This window comes from Podarcis melisellensis (genome assembly GCF_964234715.1).
Source record: "Podarcis melisellensis genome assembly, chromosome: 18".
Classification (NCBI taxonomy): Eukaryota; Metazoa; Chordata; class Lepidosauria; order Squamata; family Lacertidae; genus Podarcis; species Podarcis melisellensis.
In genome coordinates, this window is record NC_138536.1 from 3381290 (window position 1) to 3395406 (window position 14117).

At 45.2% G+C, this 14117-nt stretch overlaps 1 protein-coding gene across 1 annotated transcript; it reads right to left on the reverse strand.

Moving 5' to 3' along the window:
- Nucleotides 1–50: 50 nt before the first annotated feature.
- On the reverse strand, nucleotides 51–10684 carry NDUFS7 (NADH:ubiquinone oxidoreductase core subunit S7). The gene is made up of 8 exons (XM_081895918.1): nucleotides 10571–10684; nucleotides 7542–7578; nucleotides 6944–7012; nucleotides 4795–4915; nucleotides 3926–4105; nucleotides 2736–2782; nucleotides 1697–1785; nucleotides 51–268 (listed from the first exon to the last, which is right to left on the reverse strand). The coding sequence occupies exons 1-8, from the start codon at nucleotides 10584–10586 to the stop codon at nucleotides 171–173; spliced, it is 657 nt and encodes a 218-aa protein (XP_081752044.1). The 5' UTR covers nucleotides 10587–10684; the 3' UTR covers nucleotides 51–170.
- Nucleotides 10685–14117: the final 3433 nt, after the last annotated feature.

The following is a 14117-nucleotide window of genomic DNA, read 5'->3' on the forward strand; positions in this document are numbered from 1 at the left end:
CTCCCTGCGAGAAGCCCTTGATTACTCTGTGAAAAGAGACAGGCCACCAAACCAATGTACTCTGTTTATCTCTCTATATAAACGCAAACTTGTAGAGAAAGCCGTGTGCAAAATGCGCTAAACCACGTGCGCCACTGTCGCTTTCGGGCCCGCCAGCCGATGTGCCGTTGCTACTTCCGGTACCAAATCTGGAGTCGTTTTTCCCGCTTGATCTTGCGCTGAAGTTGCAGGATCCCGTAGAGGAGAGCTTCGGCTGTTGGGGGGCAACCTGCGAAGAAGGGGGTTCACAGTCAGACCATCACAGGGTAGAGGCAAGGCGGTTGTCCAGGCCAGAACACCCCTTGTATTGCATAATGATAACAGAATTGTAAAGTTGGAAAGTATCCTGAGCCCAAGACCCTAAGGGATAACAATAGCAATAATGATCTGTTTTGTATACGCAGCACATCGGACTGGGTTGCCCCGGCCACTCTGGGTGACTCCCGGCAAATTATGAAACATCAAACCTCCCTAAACAGGGCTGCCTTCAGATGTCTTCTAAAAGTCAGATAGTTGTTTATTTCCTTGACGTCTGATGGGAGGGCGTTCCACAGGGAGGGCGCCACCACCGAGAAGGCCCTCTGCCTGGTTCCCTGTACAGTGGTACCTCGGGTTACATATGCTTCAGGTTACAGACGCTTCAGGTTACAGACTCCGCTAACCCAGAAATAGTACCTCGGGTTAAGAACTTTGCTTCAGGATGAGAACAGAAATTGCACGGCGGCGGCAGGAGGCCCCATTAGCTAAAATGGTGCTGCAGGTTAAGAACAGTTTCAGGTTAAGAACGGAACTCCGGAACGAATTAAGTACTTAACCCGAGGTACCACTGTAACCTCACAACTCGCAGGGAGGGAACCGCCAGAAGGCCCTTGAAGCTGGACCCCGGTGTCCGGGGTGGACGATGGGGGTGGAGACGCTCCTTCAGGGATACCGGGCCACTTAGGGCTTTCAAGGTCAGCACCAACACTTTGAATTATGCTTGGAAACGTACTGGGAGCCAACGTAGGTCTTTCAGGAACAGTGTTATGTGGTCTCGGCAGCCGCTCCCAGTCACCCGTCTGGCTGCTGCATTCCGGATTAGTTGCTGTTTCCGGGTCACCTTCAAAGCATGCCCCACGGAGAGCGCATTGCAGTAATCCAAGCGGGAGATAACCCGAGCATGTGCCACTCTGGCCAGACAGTCTGTGGGCAGGGAGGGTCTCATCCTGCATACCAGATGGACCTGGTAGACAGCTGCCCTGGACACAGAACGGACCTGCGCCTCCATGGACAGCTGTGAATGCTTCTGAATTTCAGTTGCTACACACCACAAAGGGAGAGAGTTGTTCTGGGGCTCAGAACATGCTTGTGGGCTTTCCTTGGCAGAATCTTGTTGGCCACCCAAGCTGGACAGGCCCGATCCACCAGAATGGATCTGCACCTCCATGGACAGCTGTGGGTCCAAAATGACTCTGCAATGAGACCAGATCTCAAGTTCAAAGCCATCACCAGTCACTTTAGACTCCATTTCCTGGGCTGATGGGAGTCTGAAGCGGCTGCAGGCTGGAGAAGAGCAGCCAAGGAGAGGCAGCTAGGAAAATCGGAGAACTGTAGCGTTGGAAGGGTCCCGCAACGGTCGTCTAGTCCAACCCCCCGTGACGCACATCGTCTTGTTTACCTGGGACATAGATGTCCACCGGCACGATCCGGTCACAGCCACGAACCACCGAGTAAGAGTAATGGTAGTAGCCGCCACCGTTAGCACAGCTGAAAAATGACAGGACAAAAAACCAATAGAGGGCAGTCCAATGTTTTAGCCAACCTATTATTCACTATTTAAGCCATCTTTTTGGTGCCGCAAACCCACCCTCAGTGCTCCCGACCCTATTAAAAAACGTTATTTGGAATAGCAGTTTGCACAGCCCACAAGGGATGATAACAGTACGATGAAATTCCAAACAGAAATGGTTGATTGCACGTGTTCAAAATCCAATTTAAACTATTTAAATTTGATTATTTCAACCAAACGGATGAACTTTTATCCCGTGATGCCAGCTTTTCGAAATCTGATTTACACCCCCAGCCGCCCCCCCCCCCGAGGTGGTACTACTGATTTTGGGATAAAAGGTAAAGGGACCCCTGACCATTAGGTCCAGTCCTGACCTACTCTGGGGTTGTAGCGCTCATCTCGCTTTATTGGCCGAGGGAGCCGGCGTACAGCTTCCGGGTCATGTGGCCAGCAGGACTAAGCCACTTCTGGCGAACCAGAGCAGCGCACGGAAACGCCGTTTACCTTCCCGCCAGAGTGGTGCCTACTTATCTACTTGCGCTGGTGTGCTTTCGAACTGCTAGGTTGGCAGGCGCTGGGACCGAGCAACGGGAGCTCACCCCACCGCGGGGATTTGAACCGCTGACCTTCTGATCAGCAAGTCCTAGGCTCTGTGGTTTAATCTGCAGCGCCACCCGTGTCCCATGATTTTGGGATATGTCAGTTTAAACGTTTCCCCCTCCGCGGAAACGTCAGGGAGTGCGGTTTGCAGGAGGAGGAAAGATTCAGTAAAGACAGCAGCAAAAGCAGGTCAAAGCCTAGAGTTCAAATCACGGGTGACAACCAGCGGCAGGGAGATGAATGGAGGTTATAAGCTTGGAAAATGATTACAAAGGGCACCCACTTTCCCCGACGACAATAGGAAAAAAATATTTCCATTTTTCTTTACCTGCCCATGGAGACTACGTAGCGTGGCTCAGGCATCTGGTCGTACACCTGTCGAAACAAAGAATTCTGGAGTCAATTCTTGTATTCTGGAGTCAAAATGAGTTGCAGAGACCTGGATCTGCAAAGCTTAGTAAGCCTGCCATCTTCAAAGTTTATTTTTATTTATTGAATCTGTACACCGCCCTTCATCCTACGATCTCAGGGCGACGCGCAGGGTGGAGACGCAAGATAGAAGCGCTAAATAAATTGTTTAAACAGCAACAACGCCCCTGCCGCCGCCAAAAACACACACGTTAAAAATGTCACAGGATATCAAAGGTATGACTGTACAGATTATAAACAAACCAATAAATCAATAGAAACTAATAATAATAATAATAATAATTGCTTCTGCCCTTTAAAACTTTGTCCTCAGTTTCTTTGTTTTATTGGTTTATTTACAATCTGTATAAGATATTCAGTTTTTTAAATGTTTGCTTTATTATGTTTTTATATATGCTGTAAGCTGCCCAGAGTGGCTGGGGAAACCCAACCAGATGGGCGGGCTACAGAAATAATAATAATAATAATAATACTTATCAAACCTTTATTAGGCATTATGCGAATAAAACCATAAAAGAGAAAATAACATATAAAGGCCTTGAAATAATAATAATAATAATAATAATAATAATAATAATAATAATAATAATAATACAGTGGTGCCTCGGGTTACATACGCTTCAGGTTACAGACTCCGCTAACCCAGAAATATTACCTCAGGTTAAGAACTTTGCTTCAGGATGAGAACAAAAATCGTGCTCTGGCGGCATAAGGAGGCCCCATTAGCTAAAGTGGTGCTTCAGGTTAAGAACAGTTTCAGGTTAAGAACGGACCTCCAGAACGAATTAAGTACTTAACCCGAGGTACCACTGTAGTAGTAGTAGTAATAATAATAATAATAATAATAATAATAATAATAATGTTTACAGTTATGCCCAAGTTAAAACAACTACCAGCCCCAACTAAACATTTAACCAACCCCAACAGAAGCAAAACAAGAGGAACCAAAATTAAAGTGTTTGAAACATATCGCCTTTGGCCTGCTCTCTGCTGGCAGGCGGCCCCCCAGAAGCGAATACGGCCCTCGGGCCAAACCAACGTCTCCCATCGTCCCTGAAAGGGCCGCCTCTCGGATTACACCCAGCCTACCTTCCGGAGGGCGGGCGCCATCTTGTTGGTGAGCGTTCCCGCCACGATCATGACGTCGGCTTGGCGGGGACTGGCTCGGAAGACCACCCCGAAGCGGTCCATGTCGTAGCGGGGCGCAGCCATGTGCATCATCTCGACGGCGCAGCAAGCCAAGCCGAACGTCATCGGCCACAAGGAGCTCTGTGGGCAGAGAGGAGACGCTCAGCATTGAGATATGAACCACTAGGTAAAGGGACCCCTGACCGTTAGGTCCAGTCGTGGCCGACTCTGGGGTTGCGGCGCTCATCTCGCTATATTGGCCGAGGGAGCAATTTGAGGTGCTTTCGAACTGCTAGGTTGGCAGGAGCAGGGACCGAGCAACGGGAGCTCACCCCGTCATTGCGGGGATTCGAACCGCCAACCTTCTGATCGGCAAGTCCTCGGCTCTGTGGTTTAACCCACAGCGCCACCCGCCTCCCACAATTACAAATTATTACTGGGCAATAATAAGAATAAATTGTTGTTGTTCTTACTGGTAAAGGTAAAGGTAAATGTAAAGGTAAAGGGACCCCTGACCATTAGGTCCAGTCGTGGCCAACTCTGGGGTTGTGGCGCTCATCTTGCTTTATTGGCCGAGGGAGCCGGCGTACAGCTTCCGGGTCATGTGGCCAGCATGACTAAGCCACTTCTGGTGAATCAGAGCAGCGCACGGAAGCACCGTTTACCTTCCCGCCGGAGTGGTACCTATTTATCTACTTGCACTTTGATGTGCTTTCGAACTGCTAGGTTGGCAGGAGCAGGAACCGAGTCGGCCATGACTGGACCTAATGGTCAGGGGTCCCTTTACCTTTAATAATAATAATAATAATTCCCGCAAAGCTGCCACTCACCCGCCGAGCCCAATTGACCAAGTCGTCTAGCTTGGTGATGACGTACTCCCCCCGGCTGCTAGGAAGGTACGACTTCTTCTGAACGACGGTGCTGGCGCTCTTCTGCTGAAGCTGAGCAGAACTACGAAGGAAAGGATACCATCAGGGCACCGTTCCCTGCTGAGGAATCACAGGGTTCGGGCTAGACGACCCCATTAGAACCCAGTTTCATGGCTCTTGTTATCGCTCCAACCTTGCTGGTTTCTGACTGGAGTCCCGCATGAACAAGAGCTGGGTGCAAATTACGGTATCGGCTACACAGACCTATGGAACTCCCTCCCACAAGAAATTAGGCAGGGACAAGTTAGGCAGAGAGTCCAGCAAGGAGACTCCCATCCCTACTGGAGTTTCAGATGCCCGCTCAAACTGTTTTATTCCCAGAGGCCTTTGCATCGCCCTGGATGGATCTCAGATGTTTTCGGGTGGAGATATAAAATTCTTGGTGTTTAAAAATTTGTGAGTTTTAAATGTTATCGTTGTTGGAGGTCATTTTGAGACCTACGTGAGTGGAAAGCAGGATATAAATAATCTTAGAGAAGCGTATGAGATAGGAGCTCCATCATCAAATATTGGAAGGGCAGTTGTCCCATGGGAGATGGAGCCAGCAAGAACCCGAACCAACGGATTCAAACTTTCTAGTGGTAGAATCATAGAATCATCGAGTTGAAAGAGACCCCAAGGGCCATGGAGTCCAACCCCCTGCCAAGCAGGAAACACCATCAGAGAACTCCTGACATATGGTTGTCAAGCCTCTGCTTAAAGACCTCCAAAGGAGGAGACTCCACCACACTCCTTGGCAGCAAATTCCACTGTCAAACAGCTCTTACTGTCAGGAAGTTCTTCCTCATGTTGAGGTGGAATCTTCTTTCTTGGAGTTTGGATCCATTGCTCCGTGTCCGCTTCTCTGGAGCAGCAGAAAACAACCTTTCTCCCTCCTCTATGTCACATCCTTTTATATATTTGAACATGGCTATCATATCACCCCTTCACCTCCTCTTCTCCAGGCTAAACATGCCCAGCTCCCTTAGCCGTTCCTCATAAGGCATCGTTTCCAGGCCTTTGACTATTTTGGTTGCCCTCCTCTGGACACGTTCCAATTTGTCAGTGTCCTTCTTGAACTGTGGTGCCCAGAACTGGACACAGTACTCCAGGTGAGGTCTGACCAGAGCAGAATACAGTGGCACTATTACTTCCCTTGATCTAGATGCTATACTCCTATTGATGCAGCCCAGAATTGCATTGGCTTTTTTAGCTGCCGCGTCAGACTGTTGGCTCATGTCAAGTTTGTGGTCAACCAAGACTCCTAGATCCTGAGCTGTTTGATAACAGAACAGTCTCCCTCGGGGAAGTGGTGGACTCTCCTTCCTCAGAGGTTTTTAAGCAGAGGTTGGAAGGCCATCTGTCAGGGATTCTTTCGCCGCAACCCCTGTATTGCCGGGGGTTTGGCTGGATGACCACTGGGTTCCCCTTCCAATGCTACAATTCTACGAGGCAGGCTAAGTTGAGAGGTGGGCGTCTGGCCCAAGGTCCCCACTGAGCTCGAGGAGAGGCGATTGGAAGCAAGGTCTCCCTGGTTTGTGGCTACCCCACGGCGGCTCTCAAAGCTCCTTTCCGCCTGCCCCATGGAATCTGTTGGGAAACTGTATATGTAGCTACTGACACAGAGTCAATTAAGGTTTGGCAGACAGCCAGAAGGCAATCTGAAGGAGTAAGTCTGCCTGGTGATAACAGAGACATGGAGACTGCTCCCTGATTGGTCAAGCTCTCTCAAGGGAGTGATAATTAATGGTCTACTAACTGTTAGTTCAGAGGTTCATAGTTTGTGAGTTCAGAGTGTCGGTGTAGGAGTTGTGAGTCGTGTCAGAGAGAGCTAGCAAAAGATCCGTGTTCTGTTCCTGTAAACTGTCCACTGTATATAATAAACACCTGGTTCCTGCTTCGTCTATTCTGCCTGCAGCCAAGTCGCCAATTGCTTCCGTGGATTCTGCGTTCACTCTGCTAGGTCTGGCTAAGGTCATGCAACTAGTCAGAAAGTTGTGAAACACCAAATTGGTTTTGCCAATAGAATCCCCCCAGGCTGCCCAGCAAAGGTATTTGGGGTTTGGCCTACCTGTCTGTGGTGTCCGTCATGGGCGTCTGATGGAGCGAGCGAGCGGGTGTGCTGGACGCCGCAAGCGGCCTGTTCAGGGAGAGCGAGAAGTCGTGGGTCGCAAAGCGGGGCTCGTGCACAGCGCTCAAAATCATCATCCCACCCAAAGTTGCAATACCATCCTCCTTTAGTGGGGCAGAGGGACGCGGGTGGCGTTGTGGGTTAAACCACAGAGCCTAGGACTTGCCGATCAGAAGGTCGGCAGTTCGAATCCCCGCGATGGGGTGAGCTCCCGTTGCTGGGTCCCTGCCATCCTAGCAGTTCGAAAGCATGTTAAAGTACAAGTAGATAAATAGATACCACTCCGGTGGGAAGGTAAACATCGTTTCCATGCGCTGCTCTGGTTCGCCAGAAGCGGATTAGTCCTGCTGGCCACATGACCCGGAAGCTGTACACCGGCTCCCTCGGCCAATAAAGCGAGATGAGCGCTGCAACCCCAGAGTCGGCCACAACTGGACCTAATGGTCAGGGGTACCTTTACCTTTAAAGAGCCGAAATAATAAAAAAAAATGGGCTCAGTATTGTCTAAGAGAGTGAGAATTGCCCCAGGCATGCTTACCTCCAAAGGGACAGGCCATCCAGGGCGAAGCGGGAAGCTGGAAATAAAACCACAGCGGTTGAGCATAGATTAAATTCCACAGAGATAATACAAATGGCTTTTCGCAGAGCTAAAAATGGACACAGAGACTTTAACAGATGAGAAATTAGGAACCGCACAGAGGTAGAAGGAAGTCATCAAATAAATCAGGGAATAAAACCAGAGATTAGGTACAGATTAGAAAGTGAGAGTTGCGAGGAGAAAAAGGTAAGGTCAAGATAAAAGGATCTCTCACTGGAAATATGTGTTTAGAATATCATGGATCATGGTTTGTATTTCTTAAATAACTATGTTTTTGATAAGACGTTTTCGTTTGCATTTTTTTGTTTTTGTCTTTTCTTTTTGTGTAGATTTTTATAATAGAATAATGTGGTTCATAATGTGTAACACTTAATGTGCAAATAAAGTTTAATAATAATAATAAAAAAATCCCCAAACTCGGTTCCATGGGTGACTCCGAGTCAACTCCCTGGGATAGTTTATTTTTGTACATTGTTTCTAAATTTATTGCTGTACATTGTTTTAATTGTCTGTTTTAACCATATTTGCACATCAGTTTCTAATGTTGTGAGGGTCCTCTATTTCAGAGGCTTCTACTCTCCAGCCTCTTATAGTTGTTTTAACTGCGAGTCTTTTAGTCCTTATGCTCTTACAGTTGTTTTAACTGCGTGTTTTTATTTGTTTTTAGTTCTTATCTGTTTTAATTATCAGTTTTTACCCATCCATTATCCGTGTTTAATCTTGTATTTTATTCAGATGTTTTATCCTATGCTTGTTTCTTTGCCCTTATTTGCTCTAACAATTATCGGTTAAAAATAATAATAATCCTAACTGCTATTTTATTTATATGTTTTTGTCTTGTTTTTTATCCTGGTCTGTGACCATAATAAAGTTCATTCATTCATTCAATAATAATAAATACAATTCTACCATTTTTGTTCGGAGGGAGCATAAGGCATCGTCCTATGCTTGCTGGCCTCCGAAGACTGCAAACGGGCCAACTGCGGCAACTGGAGGACTGATCCAGCCCCCAGGCGCTGTGCCTGAGCACCTGTTCGACTTGCCTTCGCCCAACAACATCCCCGCCACTTTCCAGTCACCCAAGGGACCATCTCCAGCTTCCTAGCACAAGGCTCATATTACCAAGACTCATAACAGAGTATGCTCTTTGTTAACCTCCTTGCCTGCTCTTCTGAGATCTGGGGACCACGGCCTCTCGGCAGCCCAGACGTCTTTTCTGGGTGCAGACCCTCTAAAATCAGCGCAAAGCATCTGGGAGACAAGTTTTCTTTAAACGAGGCCCCCGGAGTTTTCCCTCTCTACGCCCCTCCCTCCAAGAAAACCCTCTTATATAGCTTAAGCGGCTGCTCCAACCTGCGGGAACTGGGTTCAAATCCTCCCCCTCTGCTGTGACGCTCACTGGGTGACTTGGGGTGCAGTCACTGCTTCTCTCTCTCTCTTTAAAAAAAAAATAATTTTAAAATTTTGTTTAAATTTGCTTCTCAGCCTAACCTACCTCACAGGGTTGTTGTGAGGAATGAAATGGGGTGGGGGCACGGGGAAAGCTATTTACGCCACCTCAAGCTTTTTGGAGGATATAAGAGACGAGAAATAAATGTAAGAAGAAGAAGAAGAAGAAGAAGAAGAAGAAGAAGAAGAAGAAGAAGAAACATCTTCCGGTCCTAATTCTTCAACTGCAATTGCTGTGGGTTTTTACTGGTGATTTATACTATTTCTTGCATTGAAATGGATATTTTGATTTCAATTGCAATCCACTTTTGAGAGCTGGGTTGTGCACCTGTCAAATAAATGAATTCATGTTCTCCCCACATGGCGGACGCATTGTTGTTGAGTCGTGTCCGCCTCTTCGTGACCCCCTGGACCAGAGCACACCAGGCCCTCCTGTCTTCCACTGTCTCCCGCAGTTTGGTAAAACTCATGCTGGTCGCTTCGAGAACACTGTCCCACCATCTCGTCCTCTGTCCTCCCCTTCTCCTTGCGCCCTCCATCTTTCCCAACATCAGGGTCTTTTCCAGGGAGTCTTCTCTTCTCCTGAGGTGGCCAAAGTATTGGAGCCTCGGCTTCAGGATCTGGGCTGATTTCCTTCCGAATGGAGAGGTTTGATCTTCTTGCAGTCCATGGGACTCTCAAGAGTCTCCTCCAGCACCAGAATTCAAAAGCATCCATTCTTTGGCGATCAGCCTTCTTTATGGTCCAGCTCTCACTTCCATACATCACTACTGGGAAAACCATAGCTTGAACTATACGGACCTTTGTTGGCAAGGTGATGTCTCTGCTTTTTAAGATACTGTCTAGGTTTGTCATTGCTTTTCTCCCAAGAAGCAGGCGTCTTTTAATTTCATGGCTGCTGTCACCATCTGCAGTGAGTTTGACCAAACTGTGGGAGGCAGTGGAAGACAGGAGTGCCTGGCGTGCTCTGGTCCAGGGGGTCACAAAGAGGCGGACACAACTAAACAACTAAACAACAACAACAACAACAAATGCAGCCAATATAATTTAAGGGCTAGCGTCTCCATTAATTCCCTTAGGTCTAACTTGAGTATTTCTAATGCTGGAATTTATCAATAGGTCTACTCTGAGTCTTTCTAATATCGCATTATATCACCCTGTGTAGCTATAGAGTCTCCGCTAGTTGCAATAACTAATATTGTAGGAAATATTGCAATGTTGTGCAGTCAGTACTACTGTATACAATTTCATACACTGGTTCCAAGGTTGTCTACTCTGGTCTGGACTAGCCCCATGTAAAAATAAATAAAAAATAAAAATAAAATAATTAAAAATAAAAATAAAAAATAAGCCAGATCATGGGGTCACACGACTAAACAAGAATAAAGTGGGGAGCTCCTGGTCCCTTGACCCCCCTGCCTGCCTGCCTGGGGGGGTCAGCCAGCAGGGGACGCCCACCCCCCAAATATATATATATATATATATATATATACCCCCCCAGCCCAGTCCCCCCCCCTCACCTGCCAGAGTCGCCATTTCTGCAGCCCTTCAAGCCACCTTCTCCCTCCCTGGGCGGAGCCAGGCGGGTGCTGCTTCCTAAACGCTCCGGGTGGGGAGCCGAAGCCGCCGGCGCCACAGTTCCGCCCTGCAAAGGTTCCGCTTCCGGCTCCTGGAGGCGCCGCCTGCTGCTGCTGCTGTTGTTTCTGCTGCTGCCACCTAGCGGCGAAGGGGAGGGATAGCAGGCCTTCCCAGCTCCAGGCTTTTTGCAAGGTTAAAAAGACATGATTTGGAATCAAAATACCAAACTGGCTTAGGGAAGTTGTTATTTTTATTGTTATTGTTATTTATATTTTTATTTTCCATTGCATTTCTTAAAAAGGACAGAGGGAGCAAGAATTAAGCATGGCATCCAAATGTTCAAAAAGAAAAGAAAAGAAAAGGGAAAAGAAAAATGATAATAAAAAACGAAAAAGACAAAATAAAAATAAAAATGTGCTTGAAATACAGCAGCTCTTTGAAATCAAGCTATAGTAACTCAAGTAAAACCAAGCTATAGTAAATCAAGCTTGGGGAAGTTTTTTATTTTTATTTTCTGTTGCATTCTTAAAAATGACAGAGAGAGCAAGAATTAAGCGTGGCATTCAAATGTCCAGAAGGAAAAATACAAAAAAAGAGAGAAAAGAAAAATGATAAAGAATAAAAAACGAAAAGGACAAAAGAAAAAGAAAAATGTGCTTGAAATAACTGCTTCCGGCTTCGATGCCGGCGCGGCCATTTTGGTTCCTGGCAGAGGCTCCCTTGCCCTTTCTTGCACATATATAGATATTTTTTATAGCGTCCCTAGTTTTCCATCCAGCAATCCAGATTCCCAGCAACCTCCCTAGATGCAATCTCGTGCGCCCCAGCTTGCAACGGAAGCATGCATTACTATTTTATTTTTTGCAAAAAGAAAATTAAAAGGAATATATATTAAAAAAGAAAAAAAGGCAAGCTTCCCACCGCGTCCCTGGGTGGGCTCGAACCACCAACCTTTCGGTTAACAGCCGAACGCGCTAACCGATTGCGCCACAGAGACCCAGCTGCCTCCCTGGCTGCCACCGCTGAACTTAGGAAGGAGGAACCGCATTGCACAGCCCAAAATGCAAAAATTGCCTGTTTTTCTTCTGTGTGCAAGGTCAAAGGAAGGTTTTTATTGTTCCTAAGATCCAGAAGAGGCCAGCTGGCCTAAATCATTGTTGATTTTTTAAAATATAATTTTTATTGATTTTAACATATAAAAATAAACATATAAAATATATAAAATAAACATATAAAATAAAATAAACATATAAAATAAAATAAACATATATAAAATAAAATAAACATATAAACTTATAAAATAAACATATATAAAAAAAATAAACATATAAAATATTTTATATAACATATAAAATATACCACAAAACCTACCACTTATACACTCTTTTTAGACTTCCATCAGCACCTCTGATGAACCACCGTTTTAACCACTTCTTATGCATTTTTTAACTTTATACTGCTTTTACATCTCTTAACAAATCATCCTCCCCCTTAATCCATTTTTGAAATACTTCCAAGAATACTCCTCACAAAACTTCTTGCAAACCTACAAACATCGTCTGATCTTCACAAATACTTTTCAAATAGTCCGTAAATTTTACTCCAGTCATCCGTGAATTTCTGGTCCCGCCTTTTTCGAATCCTTCCTGTTAGTTTATCTAATTCTGCATTCTTGATATTATCATCATTTTTTTAAAAAAAAATTAAATTGATTTTCTAAAAATAACCAAAAATAAAAATACAAAAACAAAACAATATGACTTCCCTGGTTCCATTATTTGTCAACAAACTGCATTTCCATTTATAACATATTTAAATCACCTATCACCCATTCATTGTAAAATTGCAAGCACTTTTCAAACCCTGCTAATAGATTACCCTGTGTGCAATGCTTCTGTATGTGAGAAAAAAGCATCTTCCGTTCTTCCGTAAATTGTCGTCTCTGCCTCTTAATTTCATTGTCCGTTTTGTTGATATTGTTATCTTTAACATCTTATTTTTATTGCCACAAATCACACAAGTTGATCAGCCCGTGGTCATTTTATTCGCATAAACAAGAGACTGCCATTTATCATTATTCCTCATGAATCAGAGGAGCCTAACTGGCCTATATTATTATTATTATTATTATTATTATTATTATTAATCGCCCATTAGCCTGATTTATAGAGCTAATGTTGGCAGCGATGATAGCTGGTTGGTCTGCTTTGATTTATACAATTCTTAAACTGTTTCTATTTTATGGGCTTTCGAATGTTTTGCCCATGTCAAAAAGTTTGATCTTGTTCCAGTTATTAACTTTCTTAAGTGACTTCCTCGCTTCCCCTTGGTTGAATTTCACTGCATGTCCTTTTAACAGTTTTCCAAATCCCAATTTTTATGAAATTTAACTTAAACATCCTTAGATCTTCACCTTATGGAATTAAACATATTAACTGTAATTTTCAATAAGGCTATGATTTATGTTTGTTTGTCTTGTTTGTTTGTTTGTTTATAATATTGTGAAAACGCATAATTTTTTTGGAAAAGTTTGATCTTGTTCCGGCTCCCTCCCTGTTCACCACTTTGCCCCCCTCCTGAAAAGCTGTCTATAATAAATATTCTTGAAATAAACCGCTCTATAAATCGACGATTGCAATCTCAACGCAGCACCCATGAACGGGCGGGTCTTCGCCCCAAGAAGCTTACAGTTAATTTATTTAGGCCAGCGCGTTAATTATTTCGTTATCACATTAGTACCCCCGCTTTTTCCAGCAAGGACACGGTTCTCCTCCTTCCTGTTTGACCTTCATAACAACCCTGGATAACAACCAGTTGTTTTTGGACTACAATTCCCATCATCTCCTGCTATCTAGAAATATCTAGAGACCCAAGTTTGGGAAACTGGTTTAGACCGACCCCTGGCCTGACCCAGAGCTGAAAGATGGGAAAGACAAAGGTTAGATGCCAGAAATTACTGTATTTTTCACTCTATAAGACGCACCAGACCACAAGACGCACCTAGTTTTGGGAGGAGGAAAACAAGAAAAAAAATATTCTGAATCTCAGGAGCCAGAACAGCGAGAGGGATCGCTGCGCAGCGAAAGCAGCAATCCCTCTTGCTGTTCTGGCTTCTGGGATAGCTGCGCAGCCTGCATTCGCTCCATAAGACACACACACACATTTCCCCTTACTTTTTAAGAGGGGAAAAGTGAGTCTTATAGAGCAAAAAAATACGGTAAATTGGGGCCTGCTTTTTTGTGTTATCGCTACGCCCCTTGCTGGCTTTCCCTGCCAGCTCCCCTCTCAGAACCCCAGATAAGCGATTTATGATTATTTCCAAGATGCAAACATCTGGGATGCAACACTATCCGTGTCCCTCGCTGCTGTTTTTGCAAAACATAGAGAAAGAACGCCTCTATTAAAAATAATAAAACTATTGAGAAAACAGCTCGATGCTTGCTCAGTCCAGCGTTGCAATTCTTCCAAAGGACACAAGGAACCAGTCTG